This window comes from Chelon labrosus (genome assembly GCF_963514085.1).
Source record: "Chelon labrosus genome assembly, chromosome: 11".
NCBI lineage: Eukaryota > Metazoa > Chordata > Actinopteri > Mugiliformes > Mugilidae > Chelon > Chelon labrosus.
In genome coordinates this window covers 17,888,746-17,904,180 of record NC_140344.1, presented here as the reverse complement: position 1 = coordinate 17,904,180, position 15,435 = coordinate 17,888,746, and the positions used below count along the sequence as shown (strand labels likewise).

Sequence of the window (15,435 nt, the reverse complement as noted above, 5' to 3'; positions counted from 1 at the left end):
GCTTCGTTGTGTTATTTGTTAAGACTAAAGTGGGTTAAATATGCATCTCACACTGGTCCAATCACACATTAGCAATGGCACTGTACGTCCTCCATATAAGGTAAGACAAGCCTCCTGAAGAATCCCAATAACCACAGCAAAAATAGAGGACAGTCAATTCAGTCTGTGTACCGCTGGCTCGGCTCCTATTTCCTGCCTCAGCTCGGGCAGTCACCTTCTCTTTAACAGAAGAAATACCAAAGCAGCTGTCCAAGATTTAAGACTACGCGCCAGTAGAATCAGCACTGCGACTAAACGTCAGGAAAAGGTGAATCCTCAAAATCTTCCAACTACTGAACCACTGTTCTGCAACGGATCCAGCTGATTCGAAGTCGTCCCTCTCTTTCTGGCCGATCTATTCTTGGCTCATGGAGGTGGGGCAGCCGTCAGCCCTCTTGGATGAAACGTGGTCTTCACTCTGCTCCAGACGTCATCAAGGGCTACTCAAATTACTTTGTGGTCAGAAGACAGTTAAATGAGAGTAGCTTCATGCGTCACAAAACATACCAAAAGGTTTATCTTGTGCAATCTAATGAGGATGAAAACATACAGCGACAAAGATTCTATGAGTTTATTAGATTAGTCCAAAAATGACCAACATAGTACAGGCAAGCTTTAACAGAATGAAACTGTTCCGACAACGCCGTTTTAAAAAGTTACTTAAGCATTTAAATAAACGTGAAAACACAATTGTAACTTATCCTACGGCCTCCTGATGAAACCATTGCAATATTTATATATTTGCAGTATTAATGGGCATCTGTGTGGTGTATGCTAAATCATCACCTATCGACAATGTATTTCTGCTAATGCAAAACAAACTTTCTCTACTTCAAATTAAAAACATGTAACTAGCAACACAAGTTTGACTTTTATCATGAAGTAGTCTCAGAAAATGGAATGTGTTTTGTTGGTGAGCTTAGCAGCTTCCATTCATAATAAAATGCATCAACAAAACAATGGATCATTCTGAAAAATCGCAGCAATGGGACAGGAAGGAGCAGCCGCAGTGAGATGTTAGACGAAGAAGTGGAGGCAATATTCTGTGAGTCCAACTTCTTAGTGAGGGAACAAACCCTTTCCACTGGGACTCGTGGCATATGCACCGTGAAATCAGATCACAGCTGCTCACAGAATGGTGGAAATGATCAATAACTGCCCGATACCTTTAATACAATGACAATGATTTGTTTTGCTGCCCCCAGAATTCTGTTACCATCAATAACTCACCAAAGAAATGTTCTTGTCAGTAAACTTATGCAGCTACAGTATGTGTAAAAAAGTAAAATAAAATACTGAGACATTAGCAAATTAGATTTGTACATTCAATCTAATCCAGAACAGACTAAGTAAATAAATGCATCATAAACGAATCGAAACAAAACTTCGAAAAAGCTCACTTCACATTCAAAGGAGTTACAGCAAAAGTCACACGATTACAGTTATTGGTGGAACATGGAGCTGGACGTTAATACATACATGTGTCAGAGAGAACAGAACAAGTAAGAACTTCAGTTGTGTGGCTTTCCCAAAGTATTATTTACTAAAAGAAAAACCAACACGCAAAAAAGACAAAAAACGAAGATGGCTTGAATAATGGAGCAGAATGGCGTTGGCAATGGATGATGCACAGACGACAAGAGGTAAAACAAGCTGAACTAAACACTGGCAGATGGTGCAGCAGAATAACAGATATCTAAAGTGGTGACTAGACTCAAAGCTACAGGCTAGTCTAGGAGTTACATTGACAGTACTGTTGACTGCGGTGCTACTGTATAAAATAGCCCTCAGACTTGTTGAATGTAGATAATAGGGGGAAAAATAATTAGAGGAGAATATTTTCACATACTGACAGATGAGACAGAGGCAACACAAAGAACAGTTATGTGATAATAATCTCTCCTTCCGTTACAATCAGCCCTTGTGGAATCCTTGCATCCTAATGCAGAGCCACCATCACAGGAGAAAAGTGAGGTATAGTGACTCCAACACTAAAGAAATGATTCCCACAAAGGCTTGTGAGAACTCAACAGTATTAATTTATTACACCGAAATGAATGTTACAGTAAGATTTACAATCATATGTTGATGTCATTAATTCTCTGGCAAGGCAACAAGTTCTGGCCATTGCTGACGTCTAAAGACACAACTAAAAATTTCAGCGTGCCAAAGTCAAAAACCGGTCCAAAGACGTGAAGTGCATCTAAAAACGGGTCATAACAGCACTCTCTGCTCTAGAGCTATACAGCTGTTATTATATTTCACACTATGCTTCTTTAATCAAAATTATTATGGGAAAGGATGCACTTGCGCATCACCTTTAAGTGTGATTTTTTTAATCCTCCATACACCCTTTATTGACATAAGCAGACCTGCATAGTTTCAGTAAGACATGGCTGAAAAACAATCCTAACAGAAACAAATGAGATGACCTTGAAGTCTTACAAAACCAGATAAATGAGCGTGCCGTCCGATTAACGTGGTGGATTTCAGCTGAAGAGCTTTTTTTGCTTGAAGTAGCCGTCAAAACGAGACTGGGCGTAGTCCTGCAAGATAACATCATTTACCAGGAGGCAAGGTAGATTATTAATGTGTCGGTAGTACAGTCATATGAAAAAGTAAGTAGATTAATTGGCTTTTTTGACATATTTGAAAAATGAAACCCCTCTTTGACCCACAGATAAAGGTTATATACTCTACACTCAAAATAAATAAATCAGTGTGGTGTCATCATGACAGGAACAGGGCTCTAAGGCTTCCAGGAAAAAGGGTCGTCGATGCACGAGTCTGGCACAGGATTTAAAAAGATCTCAGCATTCCCAGCATTGAAAGAGAAATCTTCTACAAGTGGTGTACACCCTAGAAAACTCAACCCAAGCACAGGCTGCTTTATGAAAAAACAAAAACTGTGGGTGTCAAAGTGCTTCAACAGTATAATAATAAACAGACTTCAAACTTCTTGCCACTGAATATTTCGGTAAATACCAGGCCTTTCAGAAGAATACGCTGTGGACAGATAACTCAAAGACGGATTTGTTTGGTGACAGTAACTGTAGACATCCTGGGTGTAGATTGAAGAAAGCATTTCAGGAGAATCACTGTCAAACCCACAGTGAAGCATGGTAGTGAAATGTTGTTGTTTGCTTTTTTTTTTTTGCTTCCCTCAGTGACTAGGCAGTTGGCAGTGATTGATAAAGCTATAAATTCTGCGTCATATTGGAGAGTACTTTAAAATAATGTGAAACCATCGGTCTGAAAGTTGAAGTCAAACCAGAGGCGGAGTTTTTAACGGGATAATGGTCCCAACTAGCAAATGCAACAAGGAATAGCTAAAAACAACTAAGAAGAATGGAGGATTATGTAGTTATCTACTTAATGCAGTCAGTACATGCAAGTAAACCTTCAAACATATAGAAACTAAAGGAATTTTGCTTTGGAGAGTGGTCACAACTTTTAGTAAGCTGACCATTAAACAATTATGAACAAAAGCCAACAAGAGGTTATTTCTTGAACTAGGCATCAATCGTATTTTTGTTAATTATTTTGACAAATATATCAAAAAAGCCAAAAATTTTCATGCGCTACCTTTTTACCACATGACCGTTATAAATACAGTTGTTGTTTCTATCAGACTGTATCAGATCAAGTCCTTACCATGTATCCAAACTCAATCTTGGATAATTTGGCTTGAATGATGGACCACAGCCCCCAGAAGAAGTGGGACGCGAGTGCATATCTGTGGTTTAAAACAAAAATGACAGAGCATCACAAGGATGTTGCAGTAATTTACATTCACCACTCGCTGTTTATTATTTTAACAACACGTTACCGGTTTGCTTCGATTATCATGTTTTCTTCGAGCTGTGTCTGGTCCATGGCAATGTCTGTGTATCTTCTCTGTTCTGCCAAGTAGCTTCTGATAAAAAGAAGCTGTAATGAGAAGCAAAATAATTTTTGACATGTTAACGAATGAAAAAAAGGGTCATACTTTGTTCTCATCCAGATCATCTAGAGTTTCACCATTAGATGGCAGTGCATAACCAGAGCACTTGAACATCAGGACTGTAGTAGGATTTTAAGATTTTCAGGAAGAAGTGAGTAGAAAAGTGAGGCTACCTATTTATCAGCAGAAACTATATGCAGGAGACCACAACTCTGAATATCTATCTGTCTGTTTGTCTATTTGAAATGCTGATTCTGCATGACTGACTATAAATATTAGGGAAAAAACACTAAACTATCGCTGTTTAATTCAATATGTCTAATTAATGTAATGGCAGTTCTGTCTGTATGTTATTATCAGTGTTATGTTCCTTAAGTTCTCTTACAAAATTACAAAGCAGCATGTCTGGAGTGAATAATGGGTTAAGGCAGGGATTCCCAAAGTGTGGTGTGTGCGCGAGCTGCCTCTAGAGGGTGCGCGAGATGAAAAATGTAATGGCGGAGAAGAAGTTCTTCTTACTGGCATTCTAATTTTATTTGGTTGTGTTAGCTACACGGCCATTTAAAGTTGCTTTTGTTTAACGTGGCTGACAATATTATAACATTTCCCCCCAACTTATCTCCTTTCTGCCTCTGAGCCTGAGCCTGTCATCAATCCTCTTTGCTCTTAAAAGTGGAAGCTTGTGTGTAACTTTGTTGTATTGAAAATGTTATAGTGCCTCAGTTTAATTCAAATGTGTTCTGGTCATTTGAGCATGATTAAACATGCCGCTTCAATATGGCTATAAAAAAAGCCTGTTGCATTTTATTTTTTTTTTTTTTTAAGGTGTGGGGGATGTGGGATGCATCAACCTGGTTGGGATATAGAAGGGGGTGCGTGGGCCAAAAAAGTTTGGGAACTGCTGGGTTAAAGCGACTGCTTAAGGGTCAAAGGTCAAAGGAAGGTAGATATTTGGCCGCATCCAGTTTGAACTGACCTGCTGCTCTCTGGTTGGGTAGTTTTCCGGTGTGGCTTTGAAGAACGGCCACTCGTTATAGGTATAATCATACACCCACTCACAGAAATGGTTCCCGAAGTCAAAACCCCTACAGGAAGAAGAATATAATGTTAATCACTTCAAGGACACAAAAAGATCCTTTAATGTGCTACACTAACTAAAACAGCCATCCTGTTGCACCAAAGCCAAACTAATCCCTTTACACAAACTCTACTAGGAGTTCACATTACCTGTAGTTGTAGCTGCTGTACTCAAAGTCTATCAGCATTAATCGATCTGTTGAGTTGTGGTCCTTGTCTTCCAGCATAAGAATGTTACCTGCAGCGGCAAAACAAGAGGAAGTGAGAAAACTACAATCATAAACACTGACACGTTGCACACCACTTCAGCTGCTATCAGGTTTCGACCAGTGGATTAACTATTGAGACCACTCACCAAGTAGTGTGTAAATAAATGGGGTATTTATGGTATGAACTTCTTGATCTAATATTTCAGTGCCTGAATGACACTTCTTTACACATTATAAAGAGATCTATGATATAATAATTAGTAATATAGCTTAATAATAGCCAAACATACGTATGTGGCTCATCCAAATGTAATTTTGTTCTGAGACTTGGCCTTTTTGTTCCAATTAGGTAATGTTTTGTTGAAGAAAAATACATGTTTTACCATTTTGATGTGGAAGAACTTGACTGGGCTGCGTACAGCCCTGACCTTCACCCCATTCAACACCGTTGGGATGACTTGGAACACCAACTGTGAGCCAAACCTCATCACACAATATCAGTATCAAAGATTGAATAATCTCTTTTGGCAGGAGGCCAGTCACTACAATCAAGTTATAAAATACTGAAAGCTTGTCAGCAGAGTAAACTATCACACGGGTATAATGAGCAGATGTCCACATACTTTTGGCCATGTAGTGTAAGTCCACTTTAGGAGACTGCCACTTTTGTAAGACACCCCCATTCATTAGAAACCTGAATCTCTGACTGCCAGCACATATACTTCAGTGACTAATTTTCACCTACAGGATGAATGTGAGCTGTGCCTATTAATAACAACACCCCAGCCCTCTTTTGACTTATATAATATATGGCTCCTCTAGGAAATGTGACAGTAAAGCCAGAGAGTGGATCAATCACAGCAAACTCGAGGTGTGAGGGTAAAGGAAGGAGAAAGAGGTTTTACCTTCTTGGACATCATTGTGGCAAAACACCACGGGAGAAGGAGTTGCTGCCAGCAGTGCACTGATGTGGAGACCAGAGCCAGACACACAGGGATGACAAAAGAAAAAGGGAGAGAAGAGAATGAGTTTGTGTAACGACAAGTACTAAAATCTTGGTCCCAAACTCATTTATTGTCATTATAACAGATTACAGATAGTTTAATCTGTAATCTCTTACTATGTACTGTATATTAAACAATTAGAAAATATGATGCCTTGAGAATAAATAAGTAGAAAAGCACTATATAAAAAAAAGACCATGTACCATAACTTCAATATAACTATCCATGGTTTAATGTGATTCGTTGTACTAGTTATAAGTTCTCATTCAAACATGTATACTCATGTTTGAATAATAAAGTTTCAGAAAGGTTCAACTCTCTTTAAGCTGGACTAAGTATTTGAAACCTTGACTATTTTTAATTCCGGACCGTAGAAGAAAAAACAAATAGGATCTATTGACGGACTGAGCTACCTACAGCAAGCTAAGAGTATCTTAATGTCTTATGTAAGATATTGTTAAAGATACACTTTCATCTTAGATAAGTTTGAGGACTTCAATCGAGCGCAGCAGATAGCCCATAGAGGCACATGGATCGTATGTCTGCTGCAGCATGCAGCTGGTACATATCTACAAGATAACATCTGTTCATAGATCAACACAGACTATTAACACTCTCTGTTGGTTCTAGCGTCAGACTGTCAGGAGGACTCTGCAGTGGAGTCGTGGAGGCACTGGGGCAAAGTTCAGCTATTAGACTGAAAACAAAAATACAGGCGGCCCTGTCCCTGAGATTAAACTGTTTGTAGCTATTCTTCATCTATAAGCCTACAAGTCTTATTCTTGTAATAAATTATGTTGTTTTAATACAGTTAGCACATTATTTAACACTATAACACACTGTATTGGTCATCTTATCAGTCTGGTGGGGTCAAAATGTACTAAACATTTGTTAAAAAAAATAAATAATCAGCTATGTTTTATTCTATTAGTTTAAACTGTGTTTGAGCATGTATTTGTTCAGCATGCGTTATTAATGTGAAGACCACAAATGAAACAAGTACCAAGTGTTGGAGAGGTTACATTAGAACATCACCAGCAGAGAGGAGAACCAGCACACACTGTTTAGTTGTTTAACTGCCCTCTCGTGTTCCTCTCATCATCTGGGGCACTCAACCATTCATAAGGTATTTGGTTGCTAAGCTGTCACTCTGCCTACAGTCTATATCGAAGTTACAGTTGGTGGAGTGAGATGGATCAAAAGACAAAACATGTGTCAACCCATGTGTCAACTACTGTAGTTGAGCAATAGACACTGCATCAGAGTTCAGCTATATATGTTCAGAGGTTTTGAAACAGAGGCGCTCTGTTGAGCAGGAGGGACTTAACCAGGTCTATATGTGCCATATGTGTAAAGATACTCAATGCTATATACAGTATTTGAAGTCTGGGTTCCAACTCACCGGAGGCTCTCCAGCTCAGCGGGCAGGTCCAGCTTCATCAGCTTTTTGTATTTCTTCAAATGTGCTTCACGTACAAAATTAATCTTCATCACTTGATCCATGTATCTAAAAAAAACAACAACAGAAACACAGTATGTTTTACTACAAAGACGTAGCACACTGTTTCAGTAGCAGAGAATTGATATGTCCTTACTTATCGATGGTCCCAAATAGCCACTTGGGCTCTTTGTTGAAGGGCATGACCATTTCATGGAAACATGCCAACTTGGTTGCAATCTCAGCTGAGATGGCTGGAATGGAAAGCTGATCTGTGCGCATGCGGGTGTTCTGGGAAAACAGAGACACAGAAATGATCACCTCAACAACTACATCAAGGCCGTTAAACCATAAATAGTGATACAGACTACAAGAACGTACTATTAAATACAAATCTCCTTCTATTTTGCACCTATTTTGTAATAACAGCAGTTTTTTTGTTATCACAAACAGATGACAATGACATACACCGTCTAATTTGTTTTCATAAACAAACTAATCTCACTAATGCAGAGATAAAGGCAGGAAATAAGCACTGCGTGTAAGATCATGTGACACTGTGCATCATACCGGAAGGTACTGCTCTAAACGTCCCTCTGGAAAGATGCCGTAAAGTTTTGGCCCTAATGTTCGTTCGGCCAGAATGGCAAACATCACACTCTCCAATACCAGCGAGTCCACGCCCTGCATCACGAGATACACACAAAGACAGACGATTAAATCTTAAGCTTCTTTCAAACCTGCAATTCAAGAACAACCCGCTGTTATAATACGCTGACAACAAGAATGCGTAAACACATAAATATACAGACCCTCATAGACAAATACAACTTAACCAACCTGTAGGATGGCACCATAGATTCTGAGGAGCACTTGCCGAGGCTCCTCTCCCACACACTGCACATGGTCAGGTAAACAACACAGGTACAGTAGGTTACTCAGCCCACCACTGCAAAACAAAAACATCCCTGTTATTACATCTAAGTAAAGATCAACCTTGCAGAGTCTAGTTACAAACACTAGCCAGAAAAGCCACATTAGATTTTGCAGTACTTAACAGCAACAGCTTTAATATAACAACATGCCCATGAGTCAACACATAGCGAAACTATTTTAATACCCAGCTATTGTTAATGCTAACAGCATTAATGGTGGATAAGCTGTGTTGGGCTGGGGCGCTCTAAGGGAATAAGAAACATACAGTATAATAATAACAGAGAAGTGTAGAATGGAAATCAAAACAAATATGACAGAAAATGTTGCTAACAAGAGCAATATTGGGATTAAATGATGGCAATTATAAAGTTATCATTAGAGGACAATGCACACGGTATAGAGTCACCCACATGTGTGAATTAACTTTAAAACTAATTTTGATCATGATGAGTACGTACTGGTGGTTTTATTCTCAGCACAGTTGTCATTGACATTATTTACCTGACGATGCTAATTTGAAAATCACCCTCATGGATAGTCTTCCACGACCCGGACAAAAAGTCTCGGCACCAAGCAAAGGCCCTGCCCCTGGTGTCCCGGTCCACCTCCTCACTTCTCCCATCCCGGAAAGACTCAGCCTCCGAGTCATCATCACAGTTGGCCCCAAACAGCGGACTCGGAGTCCTTAAGTTCCTCTCGCTAACGGTAAGCGTGCTCCCCACTCGCTTCTTCTCCGCCGGAGGACCCGTGTCTCCTGTAGTAATCGCAGGGATAGCGCCGCTGTAAACCCCCGGAACTGACTTCTCCGTTAAACCCAAACTGCCGTCCTCGCCGCGACTACCGTTGTTTGTTACATTTCTACGGGGCTGCATTGTGAGTTTCCGGGCGAATAGTAAAAGGGCACTGGTGTGAAACGTCTTTCTGTGGCGGCAGGTGGGGCTCGCTGACAAACGCACTCCGCCGGTAAAGCTAGTTAACCGGAAGAGCCAAACATAGCTGGTAGGTCTGAGACGCATGGGAGGAGGTTGGCGGCGTAAGAACCGTAAATTCAGATGACTTTAATCCGCTCGCACGCGCAAAGACCAGTTACTTGGATCGAGCCCGAGTAGTGTTTTTTCTTGTCCAATCACAATTCAGCTCCGTCCATACAGTCCAATCTCATTGGCCGTTGCTGGGTAGTACGTTTCTACGTCCACTTCCCGTTCGATGAAGGATTCTGGGAAATGAAGTGTCCATGTTCTACTGTGTCGCAGATCTTTGTGGTTTCATACACAGTAAAATAAAACGATTTTTTGTGGGGAATTTTTTAATTGTCTTCCGAGAAATCATTTAGTTTTATTCACTTTCAGTTGGGTATTAAATAAATTCATATGGCAGCAGCCCCTGCTTATTTTTGTTTGCAACTGATTATTAAAGTAGAGAAAGAGAACGATTATGGCAACATCTAAAATTTTAATATGTTCTTATTTCTTGTAATTGCCTTGTAGTCACTTAATATTTTTTTATTATTTATTTATTTTATTATTTTTTTTTTTTGCCACAGATTGACCCTGAGGTTTGACACTGGCCCACTAAATTAAAACATGCTGGTATTTACATTGTACTAGTACTGAGTAATAATAAATAAATGTTGAACATGAATAATGATGTCATTTATTAAGAACTTTAATAAACATGCAAACCCAACAAAAAACAGACAGAATTCTATATTTGCTCTTTGGTTGTTTCTGTGAGATTACACTACAAAGTATATACAGATGCTGGTTTTGTTTGTCATACATCAACACTCAGCATGAAGCATTTTTTGTTCCTTTCATTAAAATAGATGCAATTCTGAACTGTTGAAATGTCATTTATATACATATATGTATATATTCTGTACAGGACAAATAATACATTGTTACAAGTTAATATTCAGAATGCATTCTGAAAAACAACAAAAAATATTTATAAATTAAGCTACCTATACACAGCCTATCTTGTCACTCAGGAAGTCTCTTTAGCATCCTAAAGGATCCTAAAGAATTTCATGTTGCTCTATGTACAACTGCTAGTCAATCTTTGATTACCTCTTGCCAGCTTTCATGAAATATTAGTGTTGGTGAGTGCCACGAGTTGCTTAATAATCCGGCAAAACATCTCATCTAGGTCACGTACTGTTTTATGACCTTGTCTGAATTTGATGCTAGCTATCTTAAAATCTATGACGACTTAAAAAACAATTGTGTCGTGTAAATAATGTACCTGATTTATGGTTAATAAGAAAACTTAGACAACTCAAACTCAATCATTTTTTAAAAGGCTTCAGTAACATAGATTTTATAATAAGGTTTTTCTTTTAGGATGTTGTTACTCAGTGCTTATGTCGGTGATGATAATCTCCTGACTGCTAACCAGAGTGGTCCCAGATCTGGAAACTTTCTGGAAGGAATCAGCAATGCCTCTCCCTGTGTACAAAACATGGCAACCGTCAGATATAGTCAAACTTCAGGTAAGTTAGAAGACAATAAGACAGTAGCAGAAAACTCTTTAATTTAGGATTTTCAGTTAAGACGGATTCTTGATTTTCATACCACAACCTCTGGATGTGCTGTAAAACTTACTCTTCCTGAAGCACCTAGGTTCACAGTTATTTCCTAGAGAAGGCTGGCACACAGCTACATCACAGTGGATATACACCTGGTAAAAAAAAAAACATATTGTTTGCAAATATGTTGACAAGAAGATGTTGTAAATGTAAATGTAATGTAAAAACAAGCACTTTCTCATTAGATAGTTGGATGCTATACCTTTACTCTGAGGGCAGTATTAACCTCTGGATCTGCAAACCCAGACTGGCTGGGAGCTGGAGCTACAAAAGTGAACATCTTAAAAACAAAACGCCTGTGGTGGCTTTGGTGGGGGAGTCCTGATGAGGCACCCACAGGAACCAGGGCTGTTAAGTAACGGTCATCACTGTAGGGACAGCTTCGAAGAGAGGAGAGGGCGTCCAGTAAATCATCAGAAATTGATTATAAATGCATCCGCGCATCCATGTCAGACTGACTGTCCCACTGAGGAAGACTGTGAGGGTAGGGGTCACACGTTGCCCAGCATCTTCCAAGAGTCAGGACAAGGTTGGGATCTGTCCTCTCCAGCATTCGGATCTCAACGTAAACAGGATCTCTGAGTACCTTTGTGACGGGGTAGTGTGAATCCTCGTAAAACGAGCTGTAGGCCACCTCCTCTGTCCAGACAGAGAGAGCAGTTGGCGACTCATTCAAAGCCAAATGAGAGCGTAAGTGCATGAGTAACGTCCTTTACACTAACCTTAGACACAACCCTTAACAGTACACTGTCCGTTGGCCAGCCTGAGATCCACACGCAGGGGCCCGGGAGCTGCAACTGGGACTAGTGCAGGAACCTAAACCTCAATGACCAATATATCTGCACTGGACAAGCAGACTGAGACAAGAAATAGGGTCTATGTAAATTAAGTGAGTCAGAAAATAATTTGAAATTTGTCCGATAACATTTGAACTCTAATCTTTCCTTTTAATGACTTTGAATGCTTTCAGTCTTTTACCCATTGAGAAGTTATCTTTTGGTGTAACTTGTGACCTTTTAGTGTTAAATACATTAAAACACATACTCATAGTAGCTGTCCCTGGTGATGACTCCGTAATGTCCAATGGCCACTTCGTATGAAGAGGACATCCTGTTCTCATAGATTACAACGCCAGGCTCCTCCTACAATAGTGGCATTATTTTAGCCTTTATTGCTTCCTATTGAAAATGAATACAAATAAAATAGAATAGTTAGTGAGTTGCAAACCTTACCGTCATGACAGGGCCACAGGCAGTGACAGGGAACTGGTAGACGGCAAAAGCTGAAGTGGTTGGAAAAAAAAACTACTTAATTTAAATGCAAACTTAGGTGTCTGCCGTCCAGCTATTAAAAATTATAAATGGTTGGGGCATAGAAAAGTACATTTTGATATGTACAGCTTCTTTTCATCCTTTAAAAACACTGCAGTTTCTCCATATTATTTTCAAGACTATTGGGAAAGTATTTTTGATACTCCACTTCCTTGGTTGAATGTTTTTAAGAATCTGTACAAATCATCCTGTTCAACATATATATGGGCTTTTCAAGTTAAAATATTCTACACGATTTTACCAACAAAGAAAATGCTAAAGATATGGAGAATAACTGAAGACAGTATGTGTAGATACTGTGGTGAAGAAGAGGAAGACACCTTGCATTTGTTTTGGTACTGTCCAGATGTCATGCTCTTTTGGCGTAAGGTGGCAGCTTGGCTGTCTGAGCAAGGACTTGACTTACCAATAACAATAATCAATATAATTTGGGGTTTGCATGAAGAAAAAAATATGTTGTTAAATATTATTGTGCTCCTTGGAAAATTTTTTATTTTCAAAAAAGAAAAATGTGTTACATTGGAACCATTCATCATGTTTCTAAAACATTATTATTTAATGACAAAAAATATGGAAAAAAATAAAAGTAAATCACAATCAGATGATTGGAGAAAATTAGCTATCACAAAAAAATGGGACAAAGATCAATAATATCATATTTTATTATTTTGACTTTGATACTTGTGGATAAGATTCTATCTTGTTGCCATATATTCTATATTTTTCTGTTCTGGCTGTCATGAAGTTAAATTATAGCTTAAATATGAAAATGGATATCTAAAATATGTATGCTTGTTTTTGTTTGTGTATGTTTTTTGTTTGTTGTTGTTGCGTTTGTTTTCTTTTATCACTGTGTACTTGTTTGTCTTCTACGTTGTTGTTAGAAAACGTCAATAATAATAAAAAAATAAAAAAAAGCTGAAGTGGTGCCAACAGCACTGCAGCTTTGATCATTTTCAAGAAAACTTATTGTCTCCAAATCTATGTTGGGTAGCGTGGCATCTCTGGCCACCACCATGATGAACTGGGCGTCCTGGGTGCACTGAAGAGTCACTGAGAGAAACAAATTAGGAAACAAAAACTAGTTCGGTTGCAGTAATCTTTCACCATTTGTTCTTAGAGTATGAGGAAAAGAGAAAGACTTACCCGATTTGCCGTAATAGCACTTGCGTCCATCGAAGCAGCAGTTTATAGCCTCACAGTCTGAAGCAGAGATGCTGGGAGAGCCACATTGTATCTTGTGGTCTGCTTGGGCTGGTGAGCTGGTGTGGCGCCTGAGGTGGAGGAGGCGGTGGAGGTGGTGGTGGTGGTGGTGGCGACTGAGGTCGTGGGTAATTTGGAACCTAAGGCCTCTGAGGCTGCTTGGAATATTGAGCATCTGCCGGCCAGCCAAGCAGGGCTATGGCCAGAAAGCAACTACATATCAGCTTTACTGCCATGTCTTCACAGCACAGAGTGACCACTAGATGCTGCGAAAAACTACAATGCAAACAGTGTGACTTTTATAAGGTTTGGGGCGATATTGACATTTTGACATGTCAGATCCCATTTGCTGTCCATAGCTGTTAATCAAATGCTCCAGTCACTGGGTTGGTCTGTGGTGAAGGACTGAAGAGATTAGTGGTAATACCAAACAAGTAAATTTACAATGATAAAAAAAAATAAATTAAAAAAAATGCACAAGTAGACATAAATTGCACATGACATTAAACACACTAATATGGTAAATATATTTATTGATTTATATTTACAACAAATTTGCATAGATTGTAATAGATTATTTCTCTGTTTGAACAATTTCAAAACAAAAACCTTCACTGGGTCTTTATGACCTATGCTGTGCTGTGCTGGTCACACTGTAAACAAAACCTCTATCTTATCTTATGTTTGACATATCCACAAACCTGCCACATGATTAAACCTAACCCTGTTTTATTAGTGCAGAAGAAGCAGGTAATCTGTGGGTATATGTCAAGCCCTTTAAAAAGGGCCATAGTGGAGTCTGATTAATATTACCTGTCCTGGAAATGTCAAACAATCTGTGTAAGTCAAGGTGAATGTTTCTAAATTTAAATGTGATTGAAATTGGGACAGAGCGGAAATATTTAAGGTTAAAGTATTTACTTAATTCCAAACTGTTCTCACCATTTTTTTTTTTTTTTTAAATCTGAATTTATCTTACAGTTAAGGAGAGAGGCACTATGTTTTTTGTTTTGTTTTGTTTAGTTTTTTGCTGTTGTTTTCATTTCATGTTACTTTCATAACATCTTATTTCTGTCTAATGGAATGAAATTACATACTGGACAACTATGCAAATTTAATTAGGTGGCTAATTAGGCCCTATTTGCATATTTAAATATATAATTTCAGAAATGAACAACAAAAAAAAAACAAAAAATAAAAAACATTTTCTTTATGGAGAAATTTTATAATAATATCTGTAAATTTTTCTTGCATATTGTGGGTTCCCATAAAAAGTTATGCAATTAAAAAAAAAAAAAAAAACTCTGATAACCTCTCACCCAGTCTGTACACTGAACTGATTTCCATAACATCAGTTCATATAAATTTGGCAAAATTTCTTTTTTTATGTTGGAATTTTCTGACTTGTGACAAAAGCAGACAACTTTAGATTCTTGAACGAAACCTGAGCTTATTTCAGTGTTTAGGTTCGACACATCTGTGCAAATGAGGTAATATTTAACTAGATTCTTTTAAAGAATTAATTAAGAATTAAGAAAACCTTTATTTGTCCTGCAATGGGGAAATTGCAGTTTACAACAGCATACAAAAGGGCAGAAAAAATATCAAGAGTAAAAAGCGTAGGGTATAAAAGATAAATGATAAAATAAAATAGAGTTAAAAAAAAAT

At 38.4% G+C, this 15,435-nt stretch overlaps 1 protein-coding gene and 1 pseudogene across 3 annotated transcripts; both read right to left on the bottom strand.

The window, feature by feature from the left end:
* Nucleotides 1-25: 25 nt before the first annotated feature.
* On the bottom strand, nt 26-9,921 carry chkb (choline kinase beta). Of its 2 annotated transcripts, XM_084554831.1 has the most exons (12): nt 9,148-9,921; nt 8,551-8,659; nt 8,281-8,394; nt 7,868-8,001; nt 7,675-7,779; nt 6,174-6,232; nt 5,652-5,738; nt 5,210-5,297; nt 4,959-5,067; nt 3,869-3,969; nt 3,694-3,775; nt 26-2,585 (listed from the first exon to the last, which is right to left on the bottom strand). In XM_084554831.1, exons 1-12 carry the CDS (start codon nt 9,660-9,662, stop codon nt 2,529-2,531), a joined length of 1,560 nt encoding a protein of 519 aa, XP_084410957.1. In that variant the 5' UTR covers nt 9,663-9,921; the 3' UTR covers nt 26-2,528. The 2 variants fall into 2 exon arrangements, with proteins under 2 accessions (XP_084410957.1, XP_084410958.1); XM_084554832.1 differs by lacking the exon at nt 5,652-5,738 and having other exon boundaries at nt 30-2,585.
* A 1,077-nt stretch (nt 9,922-10,998) lies between these two features.
* LOC311496219 (zona pellucida sperm-binding protein 4-like) lies at nt 10,999-13,942 on the bottom strand (annotated as a pseudogene). Its single transcript has 7 exons — nt 13,711-13,942; nt 13,448-13,617; nt 12,466-12,537; nt 12,274-12,375; nt 11,965-12,049; nt 11,436-11,872; nt 10,999-11,325 (listed from the first exon to the last, which is right to left on the bottom strand). The product of its transcript is annotated as a zona pellucida sperm-binding protein 4-like (transcript).
* Nucleotides 13,943-15,435: the final 1,493 nt, after the last annotated feature.